The following is a 22281-nucleotide window of genomic DNA, read 5'->3' on the forward strand; positions in this document are numbered from 1 at the left end:
AGAGTTATCTGTGCTAAAGGAACATAGGCTTTGTTCATCCAGGCCTGTAAATGCCTGAGTACCCTTCAACACGTGACTGTTCGGTCAACTTGGAGTGCAGAAACAGCTCTTTGATGCCCAGTGAGATTACCCATATACATTACGCTAGGCTTGCATGTAGCAGTCCTGCTGGGCTGGGTTTGCAATGCACAAGGAAATTGCTTTCCTCTTTGTTTTATTGCAACGGTCCTAGTGTTTGCTGCTGTGCTGCAGAGTTTGTTGGGCTTTCTGGTACTCTGTCATCATTGTTAGGTATGTGCTGCAACAGCATGGTAATCTTTCTATTACTCCTTTGTATGAAATGCAAACTTCTACTATAAAAATTTCTCAAATACTGCATTCATTCAGTAACAACAGAGAGTCAAACTGCTCTGGGATGAAAGAGGATTGACGCACGAAGATCATTTTAAACACATGGCTTGTGAATGTGACCATGACCTGGGTGAAATTTCAGTTAAGGAGCAGGGTTGGAGCATGGCACAGGTCACCGCAGCTCAGCTTCTAGCTTTGTTACGGTCCTTGCAGACTCTTGGGCAAGTCTGCTAAAGAGTTTCAAAGCTGACCTAAGAGCTAGAAAATCTTACATATATATATATATATATATATATAATTGAAAACTTCTAACCAGTTTTGGCCCCCACAGCCGCGTTTTGCCCGCAGGTGATGCAAACCTAGCGGCAAAATCTCCCGTGCCGGGCAAGCTCCGCCTCGCGGGCCGAGCTTTCACATAGGACCGAGATTTTACACAACCTCCGACGCGGCTTCGCCCTGCGGCGGCAGCACTTCCCCTCGCGGGGCCGCCGCGGGAAGCCGCCGCCATCGTTGTGGCGCGGTGCACGCTGGGAGCGGTGGTTCTGGGGCTGCGCCCGCCTCCGGCGAGCCCCGCGGCGGGCGGGGCGAGCCGGGACTACATTGCCCAGCGTGCCCCGCGCGGCGGAAAGCGGGGCGGACGCCTGCGCATGCGCCTGCGCGCGCTGCCCTTCCTCTCGCCTGGCCGGCCGGGAGCGTTTCGGCGGGCGGGAGGCGGCGGCGCGGTTCCAGCTCGCCGTGGCTGGAAGGAGGAGCCCGGTCACCGCGAGAAGTCTCGCTGTTCCCAGCTTGTCCCCTTCTCACCTCCCGCCGCTGCCTCGCAGCTGGCGTTCGTTTGGCTCGCTGTACCCCTGAAGGCTCCCAGAGACGCGAGCGTGGGCCAAGCCCTCTCCTGTCGTCCTCACAACCCTTAATTTTTAAGCCATCGAGGCTGCAGCTTTGCTTGAGCGGGGAGCTTGCGGGAGGTAAACAGCTGCTCTCCCGCTGATGCAGCCAAGTGCCAGCTGAGGCCCCCAGCGCTGCGCTGGGCCGCAGGCTGGGGCGGCGGGAGCAGCCTTGCAGTCACAGCACAAGCATGGGGCCCACCGGCGCTCTGGCCTGGCCGGTCCCTCGAGCGTGGGGCCCGCCGGCGCTCTGGCGTGGCCGGTCCCTCGAGCGTGGGGCCCGCCGGCGCTCTGGCCTGGCCGGTCCCTCGAGCGTGGGGCCCGCCGGCGCTCTGGCGTGGCCGGTCCCCCGAGCGTGGGGCCCGCCGGCGCTCTGGCCTGCCTGGTCCCCCGAGCGTGGGGCCCGCCAGCGCTCTGGCCTGGCCGGTCCCTCGAGCGTGGGGCCTGCCGGCGCTCTGGCCTGGCCGGTCCCTCAAGCGTGGGGCCTGCCGGCGCTCTGGCCTGGCCGGTCCCTCGCGCTGCCAGAGCGTGTGTGTGGCAGCGCCCAGGGAGCCGCCGCTGCCCTGAACTGTGCCTGGGGCGCTCGGGTGCCTTAATTCCCCTTGCTGGGATTACAAGTCACCACCTGCTCTTTAGCAGCTGCCACGTTTCACCCCAGCCCTGTCTGTGGTTCCCTGCCAAGAGCACGACCCAGAGGAGTTGCCTGCACAGCAGCTTACGCTTGTATGGAGTTTTCTTTTTAAAAAAAAAAAAAAAACATGGAGGAAAATTCGTGAAGGCTATTAGCACAGAGATGGAGGCTCTGGGTTTGGGCTGCCCTGGTGGTGGTGTGTCGACAGGCTGCCGAGCCTCCTGGCTGCACCGCTGCCAGAGCCCATGACTGCTGCCTACAACGCACAGCCCGGGAGCTGTTGTTAGCCATGGCGGCAGGTGCCGTACAAGGGTTTTGTCTTGCCCTGATGCCTCTGCCAGCGGGACACCGGGCTCCCAGGCGAATTTTCCCCCTGGTGCTGGCCGTGGTGGTTCCCGCAGCCCCTGGGAGCTTCATGCAACCTGGAGCCACTTGGCAAACAGGTTGGGTGGGTTGGTGTCCCTTTCTGCTTTCTTCTTCCCCCCCCCCCCAGTCTTTTCTGTTTTGCACAGGTGGAGCCAGAGGTGGAGCAGCAGGAGGGAGGGAGGGCTGGGTGCTCCATGATTGGGGTGGGAGGAGAGCCCGGCAAAGCCTTCGAGTGCAGCAAGCACTGGGGAGGAGGAGGAGAGGAGAGAAAATAAATAATTAAATAAAATCAAGGAAAAAACCAAACGGGCAGGTCCAGTTGGCCCGAGCGGCACCTGAGCGAGGTGGCTGGCAGGGAGCACGGAGCAGCGTGGCCGGGGCCGCCGCCTGCACCCCAGGTAAACGCAGCTTGCCTGGGCGATGCAGACGCGTCGCCCTCTTGCCGATCACCGTGGCCGCTCCCTCTCGTCCTTGCTTTCCCCTTCCTGCTTAGGGTTCGCTCCTGAGCTCTCTGCTGGAGCGGCTTCACCTGCTGCTTCCCAGCGAGCCGTCCCCGGCGGCCGCCTCCATCCTGGCTGCCTCCGTGTTTCCGTGTCAAGCAGCCCTGCCTCTTGGCGGCAGAGCTCGGAGCACAGCAGGGCTGGGCGCTACCAAAACACACGGGCTCGGCTGAGGGGGTGCGTTACACCTCAAGCCTGGCACTGCTTTCCTTGCAAACAAATGGCACGGGAAGCAACCGGAGCCCCCCTGGGCTGGCGTCGGGTTTTCTGCTGGTGCCTGCCCATCGTTCAGGTCGTCGCGCAGAAATGCCCCGTGCCTTGTTAGCCCAAGGTCACAGGCTGCGGGCGGATGGCTAGAAAAACTGGACTGCAAAGTCTTAGCAAATAGGGGCATTCGGCATGTTAAGCCGCTGCGCTTGCCTCCTGCCCCGTGCCCCGGAGGGCAGCTGGGGGCGGCGGAGGAACCCAGTAAATACCTCGGGCGTCCTGCACTTTGCAGCTGCTCAAGCTGAGCACGGTGCAGCTCTGCCCTGTGTACCTTGACCAGCGTGGTTCCCCACCTGGCGTGGTGCCAGCGCTGCTCTGGCTGGCCCCTACTGATAGCACAGCAGTGCGGTGGGCCGCTCACCTTTCATTTAATGCTGGTGGGGAAGAGGAGGAAGAGCTTCGCTCCTCCGGGCCGCGCTCAGCTTTGGGCACCCTGTATTAACCAGAAGCCGCCCCCAGCCCGCACCACCGCTGCCAGTTTGCGCTCGGCAGCGGCCAAGTTATGAGGGAAACCAGAGGGAGCCGAGAGAAATCTTACGCCTCCCGCGCCCGTCAGTGGTGCTGAACGCACTGACAGCCACGAAAAGCCGCGCGGCGTCCCTGCCGGTCCCGTTTCGGCCATGCCGCCCGCACCGGGGGCTCTGCAGGTGCTTGGGGCTCGGCGCCTGCGCGAAGGGAAGGCAGCACCCGCTTTGCTCGGCTCAACGGGACAAAAGTTCACGCGATAGGAAGGCGGCATTACTGTAAATAAGCCACCCTGGTGATTAATTAGCAATTTCAAGGGGCAAGGCGGAGCGCTGCAGCCGAGACGGCGCACGGGCAGCGCTGGTGTTTACGAACACGGCTGGCTTTCCCGGCCCGGCCTCCGGCTGGTTTTAGCCGCTGGCTTCCCAGGACGGTGTCCTGAAGTCACGGTTCAAAGCGCTGCAGTCCCCATTGGTCGTTCGTCATCCACCTGCAAATTCATGGGCTGGAAAAGCCCGGCAGAGAGCGAGGGCAGGCAGCTCGGTGGCCCCATTCCCATGGGGCTCCTGGAACCGAGCAGCCCCTTTTCCCGTGCCAGGACCTTGCCGGCCACGGGGAGCCCCGCTGCCGCACCGGCCCCGTTAGACCCCCTGTGTAATCATTTCTGATTTATTCCAGCCCTGAAGCCTCTTCCGCAGCGGCGGTGCGTGGACTTTGCCCCCCGGAAGACGCCAGCCGCGGGGGCCCTCCTTTCCCAGGCGGGCTGCCGGCAATGCCGATGCCGGCAGCAGCTCCACCACGCGCTGCCTGAGGGACGCCATGGCAGGTAGGATTTAATGCTTAACTCGGCTCCTGCTTCCCGTTCCTGCAGGAGAGCTTCCAGCAAAGGGGCTTTGCTGCTGGTCACAGGGCTGCGTACCCTGGCTGGACTCGCTTGCTCTCCCCCATCTCCTGCTCAGCCCCCCCAAACAGCCCAGCCTGCTGCTGCAAAACATTGCGAGCTGCTGCATTGCCTGCTGGACCCCAGTGGAAGAGCTTGTTTTTCCAGGATAGCTACGGCACTGGCCCGCTTCCTGCGCAGCCGGGAGGCAACTCCCCCATTGCTTTCTGCTCTCCCCACCCAGACCTTTGCAGCGTGCCACCCGAAATCATCTTCCCGGCTGTCAACGAGACCTTGGAGCTCACGCTGGGGAGCCAGGTAGCATTGAACTGCACCGTGCGCTGGGCCGCCGCCGAACGGTGTGAGCCTGCGCTGGCCTGGGCCAAAGACGGCCACTGGCTGGATGGCGAGAGCAGCCAGGACACCACCTGGTAAGGAGCCCTGGTCCGTCCGTGCACCCCGTTTCGCTGGCTGCAACCCTCCTACCCGAGGGCCAGCCGGCAGCCGCAGAGGCCTGACACCACTCAGCTCACTAGGTAATACAGGCGGGCGCTGACTGAGGCGGTGCGGGAAAAGGCAATAAATCAAGCACGTGGTCCCAAGGGGCAGCTCAACCCTGGTCGCAAACAACTTTGCAGCCCCATGCGCAGCAGCGCTGCCCACCTGGGGCTCGTCCCCATGGCCCTGCCCCACGGTGGCCTCTTTTCCCCCTGCCAGGATTGGCCACAATGCCTCGGAGCGCCTCCTCGCCAGCCTCCTGCAGGTCAACTTGAGCCGTGAAGCTGACTTTGGTGTATTTGCCTGCTGGCTTGGGAATGCCACGGCCACCTTCACACTGCGCAGAGCGGGTAGGGGCTCAGCCCAAGCAGGGGTGCGGGGGACAGGGAAGGGCTTAGGGTGGGAGCAGCGAACCCACGGGTATTCGCAAGGGTGGGGAATGGTGTCAAATGCTGACCAGCAGCCGCTTTGCACACAGGGTGCAAAGCCACCCCACAGCAACACCCAAAGCCAAGGCTGGGGGTGGGAGGAGGGACTTACTTTGCTGGAAAAAAAAGGGGGTCTTGCACGGCGGCTCTGCCCAGGGCCTCTCTGAGCTTTGGCCCTCGTGTGCCATGGTGCATTGCAAACCATAACGCCCTGGGTTTCACGGAAACCACTGAGGCCCCTTCCTTGCAGAAGCCGTGGGCCACGTGAGCGCAGTGCTGGCAGCCCTGGCAGTGCTGGGGCTTTTGGTGCTTTTGGCCACGCTGTACATCAAGTGTCGCCTGAGCGTGCTCCTCTGGTACAGGAACCGGTACGGGGAGCTGGAGATTAACGGTGAGCCATGGGGAAAGGGGTGGTGTGGGCCACGGGCTGCTGGTGTGACCCCACAGCGGAGAGAAAGAGGGGCATTTTGGGAGTGCTACAGGCTGGAAACAAGCATCCCAGCTTTTTTGCACCTGGCTGCTTTCGTGGTGACCCATGTAGGAGGCTCTGGGTGGCTTTTAAAAAGGTTTTGCACCAGCACAGCTGGCTCAAATCAGTGCGTCCTGCTCTGTCCCTCCTGGGGTGGGAGTCCCGGTGGCTAGCATCTGGCTGGGGGCTGGCCTGTGGGTCCCAGCACTGTGGCAGGCAAATTTTCCTGTGGCTCAGATGTGGGAGACACCCAGGCCTGCTTCTCCTCAGTATTACACCTCCTATTTCCCGTGGCCACCCTGGATGCCACATACAGATGGGAAGCTGTATGATGCCTACGTATCTCATGCCAATGCCCCCGACGACAAGAAGTTTGTCCACTTCATCATGAAGCCACAGCTGGAGAACCGGCATGGCTACAAGCTCTTCTTGGATGATAAAACCATCCTGCCCAACTCAGGTAGGACAAGCCTAGGTGTGACCCCTCAGCTTGAAGGGCACCCAAGCTTTTGATCCCAAAGGGCAGGGATGGCCCTGGGGCGCAGTGTAGATGCCTGGCTACTTTTCTTCTCCTCTCTCAGAGCCTTCAGCAGACCTCATCATGAACGTGAGCCGGTGCCGGCGCCTCATCGTGGTCCTCTCTGTGGCATATCTGGAACAAGACTGGTGCAACAGCAGCTTCAGGTAAGAGAAGCAGCTCCCGCTTGCTCCTGGTGGGAGAGAAGCTGGAGGGTCCCCTTTTAACCTGGAGCCAAGCAGTGCCCAGCAGCCTGGCATGCTGGCATCCTTTGCCTTCCCCCTACCATGTGGCTACATTGCAGGGAAGGTCTTTGGAGGCTGCTGGAGCTTTCCAGAAAACCCATCTTCATAGTCTTTGAGAGCCAGTACCGGGACATAGCACACCCAGCCATCAGCCTCCTGAAGCAGCACAGGAGCGCCGTAACCTTGCTGGTGTGGCGAGCTAGCTCCATGGTAAGCAGAGCACCGCTCAGAAAGCTGGCAGGGCAGCTCCAGACCTGGCATCTCTGGGATCTCACGTTCGCACGCTGCCAAGCCCTAGGGCTGCCCTGGAGCAGGGCCATGGGATGGGAACCAGTGCCAAGTTTTGTAGCGGCCTTGCCAACATGCTGCTGGGGGTTGCTCTTCAAAGCAGCACGATTTGGTGTTCCCAAAAAGCAGTTTGCTTCAGGATCACCCTGCTCCAGTCGCTCACATTTTTGGCCCAGGCTGAGACCTGCAGCTCCTGGGAGTGTTGCAGCAGGTTGGCCTGGTTTCTCCCGCTGCCGTGCTCAGGCAACCTGCCGTGCTGGGAGGACAACTCTCACCAGAGCTGTGGCCATGCATGGGGACACATCCCATTGACACAGTCCCAAGAGGGCAGTGGCCGGACCCCTGCGTGGGGCTGGAGGAGACACCAGGGGCAGCCATGCATGGGCAAATCCCTGCTTCTTTCCACCTGGCTTGTGTGGCACAGTGACGCTGGGTGCACGGCCCTGTGTGTCATGGCCGTGCGTGGCCCAGAAACCTCCTGGGCACCCACTGCACCATCTACACTTCCTCGCACAGCTCTTGGCTCAGCTCCCAGCTCTGTAAAAAGCAGTTTGAGCCGCATAAAGCCTCCATGGGCTCTGGGGCAGCCACACACCTTCCTAGTGCCGCATTTGCCTGGTAGTGGCATCAGGCGCCATCTGCACAGTGCCAGGGCCTGGCTTGCCTTTGCCAGGGCCCTGCTGTGGCTCTTCCCTTCCTGCCTGCCCTGCACAGACCCCATCATCGGACTTCTGGAAGGAGCTGTGCCTGGCGCTGCCACGCAAGGTGGCTTTCGGGGCCACTGTGGGCGACCCGCAGACCCAGCTGCAGGAGGACAAGGACCCCATGCTGATCCTGCACAGCAGCTACCTGGAGAGCCACGGCGACCCGCACCCCGACGGAGACCTGGGTTCAGGTCCTTGCCGCCCACCACTTCTCCCAGCAGGGCTTGATACATGCTGGGGATGGGGTGCTGCTATCCCACCCCGAGCAGCCCCTTTCCCCAGCCACCTGGCCCATCTTTCCCCTCCTTACAGGCCTCCGAGGGTCCCTTTTCCGAGGCCCGCTGCCTCCTCGCATGAGCGATGCACTGGCAGTGTCAGCTGCTGATGCGCTGGAGGACATGCAGCTGCGAGACAACCAGCGGCAGGAGATAGATGTCTCAGACCTGGGCTCGCGCAACTACGGCGCCCGCACAGACTTTTACTGCCTGGTGACAGAGGATGACATCTGAGCGGGGTGGCCGCAGGCAAACGAGGGGCTGCCTGCTCCACGGATGCAGCAAGTGCTGTTCCCAGGCCCCGCCAGAGAAATGTGGCATCTCCTTTCACCATGAAGGAGCCACGTGGAGCTGCTTCCAGAAGAGCCCTGGCCTTTCAATGGGACCAAAACCAGGAACGCAGCTTGGGAAAGAGAGTGGCAGCATCTCCTCACAGCAGCTGCTTCTCCCATAAGGCAGGAACCCATCGCCAGAGGGGCTAGCTGTGCTCTTGCTCTTGTTGCCACGCTGGAGCTGCCAATGAGCACCTTTGGGGCTAAAGAAACTGGCCGTGCTGTGACACCAGCCTGGGCACCCACTGGTGCTGGGCTTCTCTCCCTCGCTGTGGGCAGCAGGGACGTCTCCCTCCAAAGTTGGGATATGTGATGCCAGCAGGCCCCTCTCCCAGTGGCTTTGGCACTGAGCAAGCGGACTGGCTGGAAAGTGGCTGATTGTCTGGTTGGTGGGAGCAGCCCAAGTCATCGAGGGCAGCGTTGTCCCCTCTCCCTCGGGAAAACCCAGTGGCAATAAAGCTCTGCTGCTTGGAGCGGGTCTTGTCTGTTCATGGAGCTGCTGCGCCGGGGTGGCGCAGGGCCGGGGTGCAGCAGTGGGGCACTGGGGTTTGTAGGGGACCCCAATTTCCTCCCCTTTTGCAGGCTGGCCAAGCGCACGGGCAAGTGGGCACCATTGGAGGCCTTTATTTCGGTAATGCACAGGGCTGGGGGAGTTTGCGCACTGAGCTCCGGAAAGACAAACACGCCACGAGCCGTGCTGCGCCCCCTGCCCTGGACCTCATCCGGTGTCCCCGCCACCCCTAGGCTCACCAGCCACCCTCCCGCCACCTGCCCCCCCATTGCCTACTCTACACTGTTTCCCAGACCGGGAGCGCTGCACAGCTCTTGCACTCCAAGCACAGGGGCCCCAAACCCGCAGGCAGCAGAAAGCAAACCCGCAGCCGCCCTACAGTGCACAGGCACCGGCCCAGCCACCGAGCCGTGCGGGCAGCGGCCCGGGTTGGCAAAGGAGAGCTTTGGACCCGCAGCCCCACCTGCAGCAGCCCAGCAGAGCAGGGGCACTAAGGGCACCTCCCCACCCTGCGGGGAGGAACCGCCTGGCAAACAAGCTGCCAGGCCCTGTCTGCATCCTGCTGACACAGCACCGGCCCGGCCCAGCCCCAGCTCCCAGGCGCTTGGAGCAGGATGAAGGTTTTGCAGCTGGCTCTCCAGGGCCTGGCAGGGCGCCCAGGACACTGCTGTAAGGGGGCTGAGGCCCCTTCTGGGCTGCAGGGCTGCTCTCCGCTAACCAGAGGCCCAGCGAGCGCCCCCAGCAGGGCCCAAGACAGTCGCTGGGTCTAAGGGAGGAAGGAAGACTAAGGGAGGAAGGAAGACCAGTCTCACCCCTGCAGCTCCCCACACAGGGAAGAGATGTCTGGTGCAGGGGCAGAAGCGCAAGGGACGTGAGGAGCGGCGGGGACTGGAGTTGGGGTCCTGCAGTGAGCAGCCTCCCCAGGCCATAGCTGCCAGCAAGGCCTGTCCTGGTGGGGAGAGTCAGGGCTGTTCTGTCCCTCCTTCTCCTCTCCCAGGGCTTGTCCTTACAGGCTGAGGAAATCCTCCTTCCGGTACCCCTTCTGCAAGAAAACAGGCCACTCACCACCTGGCAGGGTCTCTGGCCCTGTCACCTATCCTGCTCGAGGACAGCCCTATCCTCACCACACTGAGGGGCAGGGACTGTGGGCAGAAACTTGCTCTGCTGCAGAGATGTGAGGGTGCTGAGGGACCCACAGAGCCAAGCTGTCCTCACTCTGGGCATGTGGCTGTCCCCAAGGGAAGGCAGGGCCCCAGGATGCTCTTCCCTTCCCTCTGGACTACAGTGGGTGCTACCACAGAGACAATGCCCTGGGGCATCCTGTCCTTTTCGGGAGAGGAAGACACGGAGTCTCCCTGGGAACATTTGGGTGGCTTTTGGGGATCAAGCACCTGGCCCTGACTCCGCTAGCAGCGCTGAGCCATGCCAGCCCAGAGCTTGCTGGTTCAAGAAGACACCACGGGGAGGTACGTACCATCTTGAAGTCTCGGTGGAGCTTGGTGTATTGCCACATGTTGCCCAGGAGGCTGGCCGCTGCTCTGGAGGACTTCTCATTGTCCGAGCTAGGGCAGAGACAGAGGACACAATGACCTTAGGGTACTACCAGGCAAGTGACGGTGTCCATCAGCCAGAGAGGACACCACCCTGCAGGGATAAGGATTTAGTGCTGGTGGGAAGAGGCAGAAGACTAAAGGCTGGAGCCTGCCATGTGAGGCATGGCGACAAGTGTTTCTGGCTCAGACAAGAAACACCCAGACATATGGGGGAAGAAGGTGGCTGCAGTGACAGACAGCTCCATGGGGATGTTCTGAGGAGGCAGCAAAGGGCCAGATGGAGGCCATTCTCAGAGCGATCAATAGGACCTGCAACACGAAGCGTTGGGGAAGGGGATGGGTTATGACCCTTCCACCTTGTGGACCAGGGGAGGAAGGGATAGCAGGACTAGACCTTCATTAGGTCCAAGTTGGGACAGCAGGGCCAGGGGAAGGCTGGCAGGATGGGCAAGGAGATCGCACCTGTCCCTTCTCTTCTTGATGTAGAAGAGCTTCCTGAGGCCATCAAAGTAGACGATGTCACGAGCAGCCATGGGGCTCTCCACCACCAGGTTGTTGAGCACCGCGATGATGTTAACAATGACATCAGCAGGCGGTGACTTGTCTCCGACGCTGCCTGGCAGCTTCTCTATCAAGTGGCTGACCACCTTAGTTGCTAGCAGGCAAAGGAATCACATCAGGGCTGGCAGCGGGACCTCACAGAACCCCCCAGACCTCCTGGGTGTGGTGGGGAGACAACAGAAGAAGGTCCAGCCAAGGACCCATGGGGCAGTGCTGGGGCATCTCCACCCCCCCAGCCTTGCTCTTCCGCTGTCTCTGCTGAGACTCCCTGGCGTGTGGGAGAGGATCGGCCTGGAGATGAACTGAGGGATGTGGGCAAAACCAGTGGAGGGTGGTCAGCTGCCCCCTGCCCAGCCCTCCCCAGCACTCACACATCTCATCCTTGTTGCGTGCATGGCGGGACAGGTTGCGGATGAGCCCTGTCAGTGAGCGTAGCTGGTGGTGGTCAGCGGTCCGCACACGGTCCAGTACAGGGTTCAGGATGCGCTCCTGCTCCAAGGCCAGCCTGCTCAGCACGCCCGCCCACTGGTGAGGCAAACACCCACATGGAGACACTCGCTGGCACCTGCTGGCCACCCACCTCCTCCTCTCCCCATCTCATTCTCTTCCACCTCAGATGAACTGCTCCACTTACTCAGCAGGGCTGGGCTGGGCAAGAGGTGAGGCACCCACCCAGGCCTGACTGTCCAGGCCATGAGTAGGCAGCGTGATGGCCATGCTCCCCAGCTAGGTGAGGCTAGGACTAACCTGCAGCAAGATACATCCCCTTCCCAGGTGTGGCCATGATTAGCTAGACAACTGGGGGGAGGGGGCATGCCCCAGCCTGCAGGTGAGACAGGCCAGGCCCAGAGCGAGCCAGTAGCAGCAGAGGCCCTGTCTGCGAGCTCACCCTGCGGTCCCCTGCCGTGATGTTCTGCAGGGCTCCGGAGGCAGCCTCTGTCGTATGCTTGTTGAGCTCGCAGCGCTGCAGCAGCCGGTTGTAGATGCCGACGATCTGTGGATTCCAGAGCCACTCCATGCCTTTGGGGTCCTTGGAGACTTCGGTGAAGGTGACGATATCTGCATTCAAGTAGTGCTGTAGGGCCAGGAGCGAGGTGACACCATTAGATCCATGGGGCCAGGCGGCTGCCTCAGGGGATTTGCCCTCTGTGGCCTCCTTCTTGCTCCATCCCTCTGCAGGCCCCAGCCCTGCTCTCAAGTTGGGGATGTCACAGGGGTCCTTGTGCATGTGCACACAGACAGAAGCGCTCCTAAGCCCATGTAGCCAGCCTGCAGCTTGCCCAGCTTAGCAGGGCTCCGATGAGTTGTCCTGGATGTGTCACACCTCAGCATGAGGGGTTTGGCGTCCTTTTCCACCCACCTTCATATGAGAGGTGTCTGATTCATCCTCCACTGAGCTCACCCGCATGTCCCACCCAACAGTCAGGGCTTATGTCCACCTCCACCCTGTTGTCAACTCAGTCCCTGGCCATTCTTGGTTGCTTTCCCACCTGACAAGATGTGGCTGTCCTTGTGCAAGAAGGCCATGAGCCCTCCTGCCCTGTCCCAGTCACTGACCTCTCGTGCTTTCTTGCTCTGGGGGCTGAAACAGCCCACCAGCTCCTCCGTCATGGCATTGTTGTTGTTCCTCCTGTGGCCCTCCAGGCGCTGGAGCAAGGATGGGGGCATTTCGTCATATAGGCGGTAGGAGAGGTTTCGTAGGACACAGACAGCATTCTCCACACTCTGGAAGGGGGACAGGATATGGGGGTGTTAGTCCTCACCCCACCAGCCAAGGCATCTCTGCCTGGGTGCAAGGCAGCAGCCAAAACCTCAGGGGAGGGAGCAGCTACACCCCCGCGGAGAACATCAGGGAAACCCCAAACCCTTGAAACACAGCAGGGCTGAAGGGCTCACCTTGTCCTCCGACTTGCCTACTTCCAGGGAGCTGTTAACGTAATGGATCATGGAGTCCACCAGCCCATGGCACTCACGCATCTTCTGTCGGGTCTGCTGGCTGGCAGAGCTGAGATTTCTGCATGGGGAATGCGGGGTATTATCTGACCCCAGGGCTTGACCAGGCCTAGCCCTGATACATAGCAGCTGCAAGGGACAGGGACCCTGCAGAAGAGCTCTGAAGACCTTGATCACCACACTGGCCGCCAGCTGACATGGCTCAGTGTCACCTACCCTAACTTTAATCAGCTGGCCCTGGAGCTATGACTGCAGCAAGAAGGCTAGGATGGGTGAGCCAGCGCACAGCAGGTACCTGAGGAAGCCCGTGGAGTTGTAGAAGATCTCTGCCTCGGAGGGGTTCTGCTGAATGACACCAGAGCCTCCCAGGCCAGAAAGTGGGACCAGTACCAGGTCCGTGAGCTGCTCCAGCGTGTCCCGGGCCAGGCGATCCTTTAGGTTGTCACTGGAGGAGAGGTTCCACAGGATTCCTGCACCAAGAGGGACACTCAGTTGCGGGGGATGGCCAGGAAGCAAGTTCATCCTGAGGGATTCACTCTGACTGCCCACAGCCTGGCACAGCCACAGGGCAGTTCAGGGTGGGGATGGGACCGGGGGCAGTGATGATCCAAAGGGGTGGTGGGACGTTTTCTGACAGCAGCCCAGCAGCACAGCCACACATGGCCCTGCTGGGCAGGGGGGCTGGACACAGCCCTGCTTCAGAGCCAACCCCAGGGACCCTGTGCCCCACGGGCACTGCCATGTGCTCCCCTTGCACACAGCACTGAGCTAGACTGGTCTCAGTACCAGTCACCATGAGCAACATCAGGATGCCTGTCCTCTAGTTGTCCCCTAGGAGTGACTCCTTGGCCTTATCCCTACGTAGGGGGACCATAAGCTCCTGCCACCCCCCCCCAGCTCCGTGCCCATCCCGCAGCCCACTCTGACCTGTGACATTCTTGCGGAGCTCATCATCTGGCTCCCGCAGTGTCCGCATGAGCTCATAGATGCCGTTTTCCTCTACCAGAGCCAGCTTGTTCTCTGCGTTGTCGTAGATGAGGTTCCGCATGGCGCCTGTGGCATGGCGCTGTACCTCCTGGTTGGGGCTGTTGAACAGCTTCACCAGCTTGGGCATGGCCTGCAGGCTGCGAGCCTGCGAGAAGAGGGCCCAGCAGGGCTGAGATGCCGAGCCATGGACAGCACATCCCGTGTGGTCTCTCCCCCATGCTGTGTACACCCAAGGGACCTACCTTGTTGCTGGGTCCTTGATCTGGGGCTCCCCCCAGCCCTACTTGGTTGGGCCCCCCCACCTCCTTCACCCTCCCAGAAGGGCTCTGCCAACACCAAGGGGCCTAGGAGAGCCCAGTGAAGACAAAAGGAGGGGGGGGAATGTTCCCCCTTGGCTCCCGAGTGCCCACCTGCTTCTTGGCGTTGCCATCACTGTAGCATTTGTGCTGGAGGTAGGCGGCCCCCAGGACTTGCAGGTTGGGGTCACTGGCTATCAGGTATTTCACTGCAGAGGGCAGGTCGATGTCATCAAACCTGGGAGCCACAAGCAGGTAAGGAATGGCCTAGGCAGAGCATCTCCCAGGGGCTGTACTTCTGCACCCCACCACATCCCACCAGCATCTCAGAGGAGACCACCAACCCATCTCCCTGCCTCAGCACAGTCCCTCCCCAGGCGTGGGACCTTCCCACCTTCACATCTCAGGGGGACAGTAGGATGGGTCTGTGGCAGGACACTGGGGGTGACTTTGGGCCAAATCATGACCCCCTCTCCTCCTCCTCCCACTTACAACGAAGCAACGCCAGGCAAGAGATGAAAGAGCCTTGTAGTTTCACAAGGACTGGCCAAGCAACGAAGGGGGAGACAGCGAGCCAAGCTGGCGCCTGGCCGGCCCTGGCCAGCACTCACCCTCCTGACTGCTGGGTGAGCAGGGTGCTGTGGCCATTGTAGACGTCGGCGGCGCGCTGGTCCTGCAGGTGGTGGCCGGACTCGGCCAAGCTGCGCACGGAGGGGGCGCGGGAGCCGTGTTCCGCCGCGCCCAGGTAGGCGCTCCCGCCGCCGGCCGGCGCGGCGGCCGACATGCTGCTGAAGGAGCCGGCGCTGAGGCGCGAGCGGTTGTTGCTCTGGAAGCGCTGCAGCGTGCGCATGGCGGGCGCCCGGATGGTGCGGCTCTGCGTCACCTCGCCGCCGTCCAGCCAGTCGGAGGGGCCCTTGGCGCTGCCACCGGTGCTCAGCTGCCTCTCGAAGGTGTAGGAGCGGGTGAAGCCGCCACTGCCGTGGCTTTTGTAGAGGGGTCGGACGGGGTCCAGCTGCTCTGAGATGATGCTGTAGCGGTCATCGCCGGCGCCGGGGCGGCTCGGCCCCTCGGCCAGCCGCAGGGAGCGCAGCGAGAGCGTGTCGAAGCTCTGCCGGGCCCCGTAGGCGCGCTCGTGGAAGGAGCTGGGCCGCGAGGAGGAGCCAGCCACCTGCGCCAGCGCGAAGCCGGCGCCATAGCCCCGGCCCCTGGCCAGGCCCCCGTTGCTGACGGCCGCCGGCTGCTTGCGAGGCGCCAGGTCCACCGCCGACCGCGACGACCAGCCGCTGCCCGCGAGGGTGCCGTAGCCGGTCCTGCCCGGCGGCTGGTAGAGCTGCGGGGAGAGGCAGAAGCTGGGGTGAGGGGGCAGCGGAGCACGCGGGCGGCCGCGGAGGGCGCTGGCGGTCCTCGCGGGCGAGCAGGGGCGCCGCCGGCATGGCGGCCGCTACGCACCGTGCCTTGGGCGTCTGAGCTGTTGCCCTGGGAGCGGGAGCTGAAGGCCGGGCGCAGCGTCGCGCTGGACTGGCCGCCTGCGGTGCGGGAGAGAAGCAGGCGGGCGGTGAGAGGCGGCGGGAGCCCCGCGCCCCGGCCCCCAGCCTCGGAGACGGGCACCCAGACGATTTCGTCTTGACGGCCAGAGCAGGCCCTGGCCCCATCGCACCCCCAAACCCCTCCGCGCAGACCCCCAACCCACCGGCACCCCGGGCCAGGATGGGGGGCAAGGTTTAAAAATCAGGGGGGCTGGGGCTGGTGGGGACGGCGGAGCGGCTGGCGCCCTGCCGGGGGGCTTCTGTCCCCACGGCTGGCGGCGTGCACGAGTTCCCCTCCTGGCGCCAAGGCCTGGAGGATTCACCAGGGCGGAGGCCACGGGCGCCAACGCCAAATGGAGGTGCTTGGAGCCCAGCCAGCACCGGGAGACGCCGCTCATAGTCCGCGGATGGAGTTTGGGGCGGGGGAGGAGGGAGGGAGAAGGATCCATGGGGGAAAAAAACCCACCTTTGCCCACCCTGCCTCGGGCCTTGGTTCAGCACAGAGCCAAACGGCGGCGGCCGCCCCGGGGCGCGGGTGGGGAAACCGAGGCGCGGTGGGAGCAAGGCCAGCTGTGCTTTGCTGGCGGAGAGGTGCACGCTCGGCCTCCCAGCCGCCGGGATCGGCGCGACCCTCCCTTCCCGCCGGCTTCCCGCCGCCGCCCAGCCGGCCGGGACCGAGCGCGGCCGGCGCTCCGCGAGCGCGTGCCCACCTGCGGCCTCGGCGAAGTCGAGCCCGAGCCCCGGGGGCCGGGGGGCCGCCTGGCCCTTGAGCATCATGCGGAGCCGGACCTGCTCCTGGACGCGGGCGCTGCGCAGCCGCTGGGCCTCGGCCGCCTGGCGGCCCCGGCTCTCGAGCTGGCGGTCCGAGGGCAGCGCCAGCGAGCAGACGCCGGCCTCGGGCTGCAGGGCCGAGAGGAAGAAGTTAGCCTCCTGCATGGCGCGGCGCGGCGGGGGTCGCAGCCGGCCGGCTCCCCCGGGGCCACCTTAAGCAGGTGAGCGCGGCGGCGGCGATGGCGGCGGCGGGGCCTTCCCAGCCCTTAAGGTGGAAGCGGGCCCGCCCCGCCGCCGCCACGCCTCGGCAGCCGGCCGCGCGCCCGCCCGGGTGTAGCAGGGCGACCGCGAGTAATTAATAGCCGGGCGCTGCTTTGCTTTTCAAACGGGGGGTGTTGGTGGGGGGAAGTGAAGACCAAGCCGAGCCTGCGGGGCTCCCTACGCCCCCGCCCAGCCCCCCCAGGCATCTCGGCTCGGCCCCACGCTGCTCTCGGCGCTCTCGGGCAGCGCGTTCCCGAACGGAGCCGTGTGTCCGCTCTCGCGCGCACCTCTGCCGCGCGGCTCGGCCTGCTGCTCGTGGGAGCGTTTTGCCCCCCCCGCGCACGCGCGCACGAGCGATCGCTCGAGCCTTGAGCTTGCTGACGCGGGGCTTAAAAAGCAGGGCGAGCGAAAGCTGGCATCGGCAGCGCGGCCGCCCGGGCCGGCTCAGCGCTCGGTGTCGCCCAGCCCGCGTCGCGGAAGCATCATGAGGCCTGCTGGCCCCTGAGCCGGCCGGGGCGCGCACCGCACCGTGCCGTGCCGCGCCGACCGGCCCGCCCGGCTGCCGAGAGCGCGAGAGGCGAGAACGGGCCGGGCGGCTGCCCCGCCTCGGTCCCCGCCGCCGCCGGCACGACGGAGCGCTCCAGCGGGCGCCGCGGAGCAGCCCGACCCCACAGGGATCACCGCGGCGCGGCGGCGGGGGCGGACACGCACCCAGCTCTGTCCCAGGCTGCGCGGCCTCGGCAGCGGCCTGAGCGCACAGGCGGCCGCCTCCCCGCAGCCGCTCGCAGCCGCACTCGCCGTGGACCTTGCACCCGCGGCAGCTTCCTGGCGCTGGCAGCTACAGCCCCGCCAGGCGCCTCTCTCCGACTCCATTTCCCCAGGTGCAGGAGAAGCTGAGCTGACCCCACGGTACGAGACCCACCGGGGCTGGGGTAGTCCGGTCTAATTAGACTCACTAATTTAAGGCCTCCGGGATGCCGCAGCGGGGCCCCGCACCGGGGAGCAAAGGCTGCCGGGCGGTCGGAGGCGAGCGCCTGGCGCGCGGAGGGGTCGGACCCACAAGCCGTCCCCTCCAGCGAGGACCCGCTTGGGGCTCGGCTCCCGACCCGCTGCCCCAGTCGAGCAGGGAACACGCTTTTCCAGTCGGCCCGGCCCCGGGGTGCAGGTAACCCAGCTCGGCCAGCCCGGGGAGCCCTCCCACCGCAGCGCCCCACTCGCTCGCTCGCGGACTGGAGGGCTCTGCCGAGCTAGGAAAACCTCCTGGCGTCTGCAACGCCCTCCGCGGACCCCAGCTCCGGCCCTGCCGCGAGGCCAGCCCTGCGGCCGGCGCTGGGAGAGCTCTGGTGTGTAACAGCTCGCCGAGCCTCTCAGTGCCGGGGAGAAACGGGAGGAGCTTGCAAGGCAGGACAGGTTCAGGCACAAAACTGTCTGCGCCTGGCTCGGGGGAAGGCAGCTTGCACGTAGGCTGGAGCACTGGATTGAAGGGGGACGGCTGCTGAGCGTGGCAGCAGTCCCAGCCTCACTGCTGGTGGCCCTGCGCTTGGGCTGGGGCATTTTGATCCATAGAAAAAATAAAAACGGACACGAAAAACCACCCTGGCTGCTTCCCGAGGGCATCCGGACACAGCCAGGGCAACGCGGGCTGCTACAGCGCCTCTCCAGCGAGACCCTGGCTCCGGGGCGCACACGGTCCTCTCCTCCCTGAGTCCCCATCGCCGGGGAGCCCCTGGCTGCCTGGAGCAGGGAGCGGCTGACACGCTGCCCGGCCACGGCACCCGTGTGCCCAGAGCCACCTCAGCCCTCGTAGAGCGGGGAAACCGAGGCACGAGGCAGCCAGGGAGGAGGGATCTCTCGGCTGAGGTCACCCCACGACGGGACCCTCCGCGAGGCAGGGACCTACCTTGCTCGGCGGTCCCGAGGGGCCGTCGCCCTGCAGCATGCTGCCGACGAGCGCCGCGCCGCCGGCTCGGCGAGGCCCCCCGTGCAGGGCGGGCGGCCGCCCCGCCGCGGCTCAGGCGTGGGGCGCAGGCCCGCCCCGGCAGCTCACCCAACCGGTCGCTGCAGCAGCGGTTTGCGTGTGTGCTCCAAGCGCCGTCGCACCCGAGCCAACTGCGCTTTCGGGGGCTGGCGTGGCAGGGCATGCGGCAACAACGGCCACGCTGTAAAACACCCTGGTGCAGCCTCGGGGCAAAGCCGCAACACAGAGCTCAAAGGTGCCCAGTTGTCCATGGCCCCGCTTTTGGCTCTGGGCTCCCCCTCACCCCGGGAGGCAGGAGGTACCGAGTGGCAGCGCTTTGGGGGCCGCTGGGGCGGGAGGGGCTGCTGCCTGGCTCCCTGCGGTTTCGGCAGCCTCGCTCGAGCACGTTGGCACGCGTGGGATCGAGCAGGAGGCCTTTGAAGCCACGTAAACCAGGAGGGAGCACTTGAAACGTGCCAAACCAGTTTGGGGGAAGTGCTCCTGCTGTGGGGCGCCTGGTGCTCACTGCAGGGCCAGGGGTCCCAGGCAGGACTCTGCGGAGACTCCTGCGCCTGGCGCCCGGGGTCAGCTGGTGCTCTTGCACCCAGCACTGCCGTCACAACTGTCCCGTTCTCAGCCTGGGGGACCGCCTGACGTCGGCCTTCCCACCTCCGCTACCCGCCCTGCGGGGCCGAGGCGTGAACAAGCCTGAACACCTTTGCCAGCAAGTCCTCCAGGGCAGGGCGAGACGCCCGGCAACTGCCAGTCGAAGCTGGGGTTCCTCCTCCGGGGCCGGGAGAGACGTGCCTGCTCCCAGCTGATTGCTCTGGGGGCCTCTGCCCTGTGAGCTTGCTGTGGTGCTCAGCAGGCCACCAACCTGCTGAAAATGTGGTGCCTAGGGAAAGGAGGCTTAGGGGAGCACGGTACCCGCCTCCGGGACAGCCCACGGGCCAATTCCCAGCAGGCAAAGGTGTACTTCAGCATTTAAAAAGTGCTGGAAAAACAGGTGGCTGGGCAAGGAAAAGCACCCACACGTGCTGGCACAGAGAGAAAAAACCGCTGCTGCCTGCTCCCCAGCCTCAGCGCCAGCTGCCAGCCCCCAGCAGCAAAGCCCCGCAGCATCCAGTCCTGGGGAAGGAGGCAAGGGCTCGTGCCGGTTTGCGGTAAAAAGCCCCACTCCGCAGCTCCATACTTCAATGAAAAGCAGGACACTAAGTGTCCTGCCAGCCCCACAACCTCTGGCACCCATCCCACGAGAAAGGAGGCCTGGTGACAGACACTCAGACCTCTGCCGCTCTCCAGCCAGGGCGGAAGGTGGCAGACTGGGGACAAAAAATGCAGCAGAGCGCAAAGGGCTCGTGGCACGCGAGATGAAAGGGGAAGCAGGTTTGCAGGCGCACAAGAGCCCCTGCGTGCGGCTGGGAACATCCACATGTGAGAGGAAGGGCAGGCCAATGGCTCGGGCTGGCGCGAACACACGTGCCCTGAGCACGCGCACCGAAGGGCGGAGGCTCCCCACCCTCCCTGCAAGCCCAGGCGTGCAGTTGGGCATCCAAGTGAGGTTGCTTCCTTCCTCACCTTTGCATAGGGTGCAAAAAGAGCAAAGGGAGCCCCTGCAACACCACCGCTCCCTAGTACCAAAGAGAGCACAGCCTCGTCCACAACCACTCTGGGCAACATCCCAACCCTACGGGGGGATGCTGCTCCCCTCCCTGACATTACCTGCTTCCTCTCCGCTCTTTCCTAAGGTGAGTCAGGTCTCTGCAGGGCATGTCAAGCCATGAGGGTGATGGGGAAAGAAATCCCAGCCAAGACATTGATTTTATTTTTTAAGAATAAAAATAAAAAACAAAAAACAACAAAAAAAAACCAAAAAAATGGACAGAACTTCCTGAAAACAGCTTCCTACCTCATAATTTCACAGAAATTAGCTTGGAAACATCATTCGCTTCTCCCTACTCCCAGACCTGCTTCATGCTCTACGCTTTCCCATTCCAACCCCATGCCCAGGCAATGCCGGATAGAGCCAGAAGGGGTGTGGAGGGCTGGTGAGGGGCTCTGCGCAGCTGCAACAGCGGGTCCCTGTGTCCACAGCACGCGGCAGAGCTGAAGTCCTGTGGATGTCACAGCCCTGTGGCTCCCTGGGAGCAGGGGAGGTGAGTGGAGGACCTGGAGGAGAAGGGGGCTTGTAGCCCCATGCCCTCTCAAGGAAATCTGCCCCAGCAGCCAGCCCCTGAAAGGTCTGCCCTTCGGCCCAGCATGGGGACGAGGTGCTGGGTGCCAGCCCCCGAGCTCCTGCTCCGAGGGGCAGCCTGGGGGCTTTCCCGCTCCTGACAGCAGACCTCCTCTTGCCCCAGTGCTACGGAGTTAATAAATTCATTTCTGACTAAGAAATTAGACCCTTAAGAAAAAATCATGACCCGCTTTCACCCTCCCACCACCCTCTTCCCCTCTCCCCCTCCCACAAAGTAACCGTGGTTCATTTAGAGAGATCTCGGCTGCGGGCAACGTTTGCTCCAGCATCTAGAGACTTGCTATGGCTGCACGCGGAGGGCAGCGAGGCAGCCGGCCCCAGGCGCTGGCTCTGTCCTGTCGGAGGCTCTCCTGTCTCCCCGCCGCAGGCACCAGCCTCGCAGCCACTGGCCGGACTCAAGGCTCTAGTCTTTGAGGGCTTTCTTACTGCGGGCATTCCACATGCCGCGTTTGGAGTGGTAGTAATGGTAAAAGTTCCTGAGACGTAAGCGCTCCACCTCCAGCCCGCTCTGAAGGACCCTGCGGTTGGACAGGATGGAGTGAGGAAAACTCAGAGAAAGAAGGGGAGGGATGCAGGTGCAGCTTCGAGGCCTCCTAAAATGACTTTGACCCCTCTCACATCCTAGGGAGTCCCAGTCTGCCCTCTGACAAGTTCCAATTGGTGTCAAGAGGGAAGAGCTTTGCTAGTGTTCAAAGACTGGGAAACACTGTGTGGAAAGGCTCTCTGTGGTGCACATGCAAATCTGCTTTGTGGCCAGCCCTGAACTGCCCTGCTGCACCCGTGGGTGGGGAGCTGCCAGGCTCCCAGCATCCCCCCCCCCCCAGCCTCACCTGTCCAGGAGCTCCCAGTCCTCCCCGCCCCAACGGTCTCTGAACTCCTCCGTGTTCATCCCTCCAACCCGGTCAAAGTCCGACTTATAGATGCCGAAGAGGCCAAAGCCGTTCACCTCCCAGTAGCCTGGGGGAAGGAGGCAAGAGTGTCAAGGCAGCGATCTGGCACAGGGCTGCAGCACCCCTGCTGTCACCCCTGGATCTCGCTGCTGCTGAGGTCTCGCCTGGAAAGCCACAGTCATGGGAACACCCCATCCCAACCACCGCTTTACACCACGGACCTGTCCTCATCAGTCACACAGCCACCTCCTGCTGGGGCTCATAGGTGATGGTCCAGTTTCAGGGGCCTTGCACCCAGCAGACCACAGCATCCTTAGGTTCAAACTCTATCTTGGAAGAGGAAAACAAATCTGCCCCCGTGCATATCTGCAGAGAGCAGCCGCAGTGTTTTGACTCTCCCCGGGCAGGTGGGGGGATATCTTCTGACTCAAGGGTGGCAGAGGACAGCGGGTGGCTTACCATTGGGCTCTCGTGGGGAGCTGCCACAGCTCAACCTCATGACTATGGGTGCGTAGGCCAGCTTCCCCTCCACGCAGTGCTTCCGGATGCTGTCCAGGATATTGGGGGGGAAATGGATGTGCAGGTCACACAGGAACACGATGCTGTGTCCGTCCTGAAAGAGGGGACGGACACAAGCGGGAGGCATCGCAAGCTGGCTCAACTC

General features: G+C 63.3%; 3 protein-coding genes across 3 annotated transcripts in view; 1 reads left to right on the forward strand and 2 right to left on the reverse strand.

Moving 5' to 3' along the window:
- Window positions 1-2152: 2152 nt before the first annotated feature.
- Window positions 2153-7999, forward strand: SIGIRR (single Ig and TIR domain containing). Its single transcript, XM_062576367.1, has 11 exons — window positions 2153-2167; window positions 3229-3344; window positions 4220-4287; window positions 4586-4772; window positions 5059-5189; window positions 5518-5658; window positions 6053-6196; window positions 6318-6420; window positions 6558-6708; window positions 7501-7681; window positions 7803-7999. The coding sequence occupies exons 1-11, from the start codon at window positions 2153-2155 to the stop codon at window positions 7997-7999; spliced, it is 1434 nt and encodes a 477-aa protein (XP_062432351.1).
- Window positions 8000-9614: 1615 nt separating this feature from the next.
- PKP3 (plakophilin 3) lies at window positions 9615-18455 on the reverse strand. Its single transcript, XM_062577273.1, has 14 exons — window positions 18417-18455; window positions 16195-16384; window positions 15408-15484; window positions 14570-15288; window positions 14073-14196; window positions 13603-13807; window positions 12971-13145; window positions 12619-12736; window positions 12280-12447; window positions 11612-11797; window positions 11094-11247; window positions 10624-10816; window positions 10083-10170; window positions 9615-9650 (listed from the first exon to the last, which is right to left on the reverse strand). The coding sequence occupies exons 1-14, from the start codon at window positions 18453-18455 to the stop codon at window positions 9615-9617; spliced, it is 2472 nt and encodes an 823-aa protein (XP_062433257.1).
- A 2495-nt stretch (window positions 18456-20950) lies between these two features.
- Window positions 20951-22281, reverse strand: part of B4GALNT4 (beta-1,4-N-acetyl-galactosaminyltransferase 4) — a 42666-nt gene continuing 41335 nt past the window's right edge. Inside the window, exons 18-20 of the mRNA XM_062576481.1 lie at window positions 22077-22230; window positions 21558-21684; window positions 20951-21245 (exon numbers count right to left, since the gene is read on the reverse strand). Of these exons, the coding sequence (XP_062432465.1) occupies window positions 21131-21245; window positions 21558-21684; window positions 22077-22230 (396 nt within the window). The 3' untranslated portion in view covers window positions 20951-21130. The remainder of the gene's footprint in view (window positions 21246-21557; window positions 21685-22076; window positions 22231-22281) is intronic.

The sequence above is a fragment of the Rhea pennata genome, chromosome 5, assembly GCF_028389875.1.
Source record: "Rhea pennata isolate bPtePen1 chromosome 5, bPtePen1.pri, whole genome shotgun sequence".
Taxonomy (NCBI): domain Eukaryota; kingdom Metazoa; phylum Chordata; class Aves; order Rheiformes; family Rheidae; genus Rhea; species Rhea pennata.

Bases quoted from the DNA above. Each gene is read 5' to 3' on its own strand.
- PKP3 (XM_062577273.1), bottom strand. From the start codon at position 18,455: ATGCTGCAGGGCGACGGCCCCTCGGGACCGCCGAGCAAG. The intron at 16,385-18,416 runs GTAGGTCCCTGC...TCGGCCCTGCAG, and splicing joins CCTCGGGACCGCCGAGCAAG to CCCGAGGCCGGCGTCTGCTC. The intron at 10,171-10,623 runs GTGCGATCTCCT...TCTCTGCCCTAG, and splicing joins ATCAAGAAGAGAAGGGACAG to CTCGGACAATGAGAAGTCCT.
- SIGIRR (XM_062576367.1), top strand. The intron at 5,190-5,517 runs GTAGGGGCTCAG...CCTTCCTTGCAG, and splicing joins CTTCACACTGCGCAGAGCGG to AAGCCGTGGGCCACGTGAGC. The intron at 6,197-6,317 runs GTAGGACAAGCC...CTCCTCTCTCAG, and splicing joins AACCATCCTGCCCAACTCAG to AGCCTTCAGCAGACCTCATC.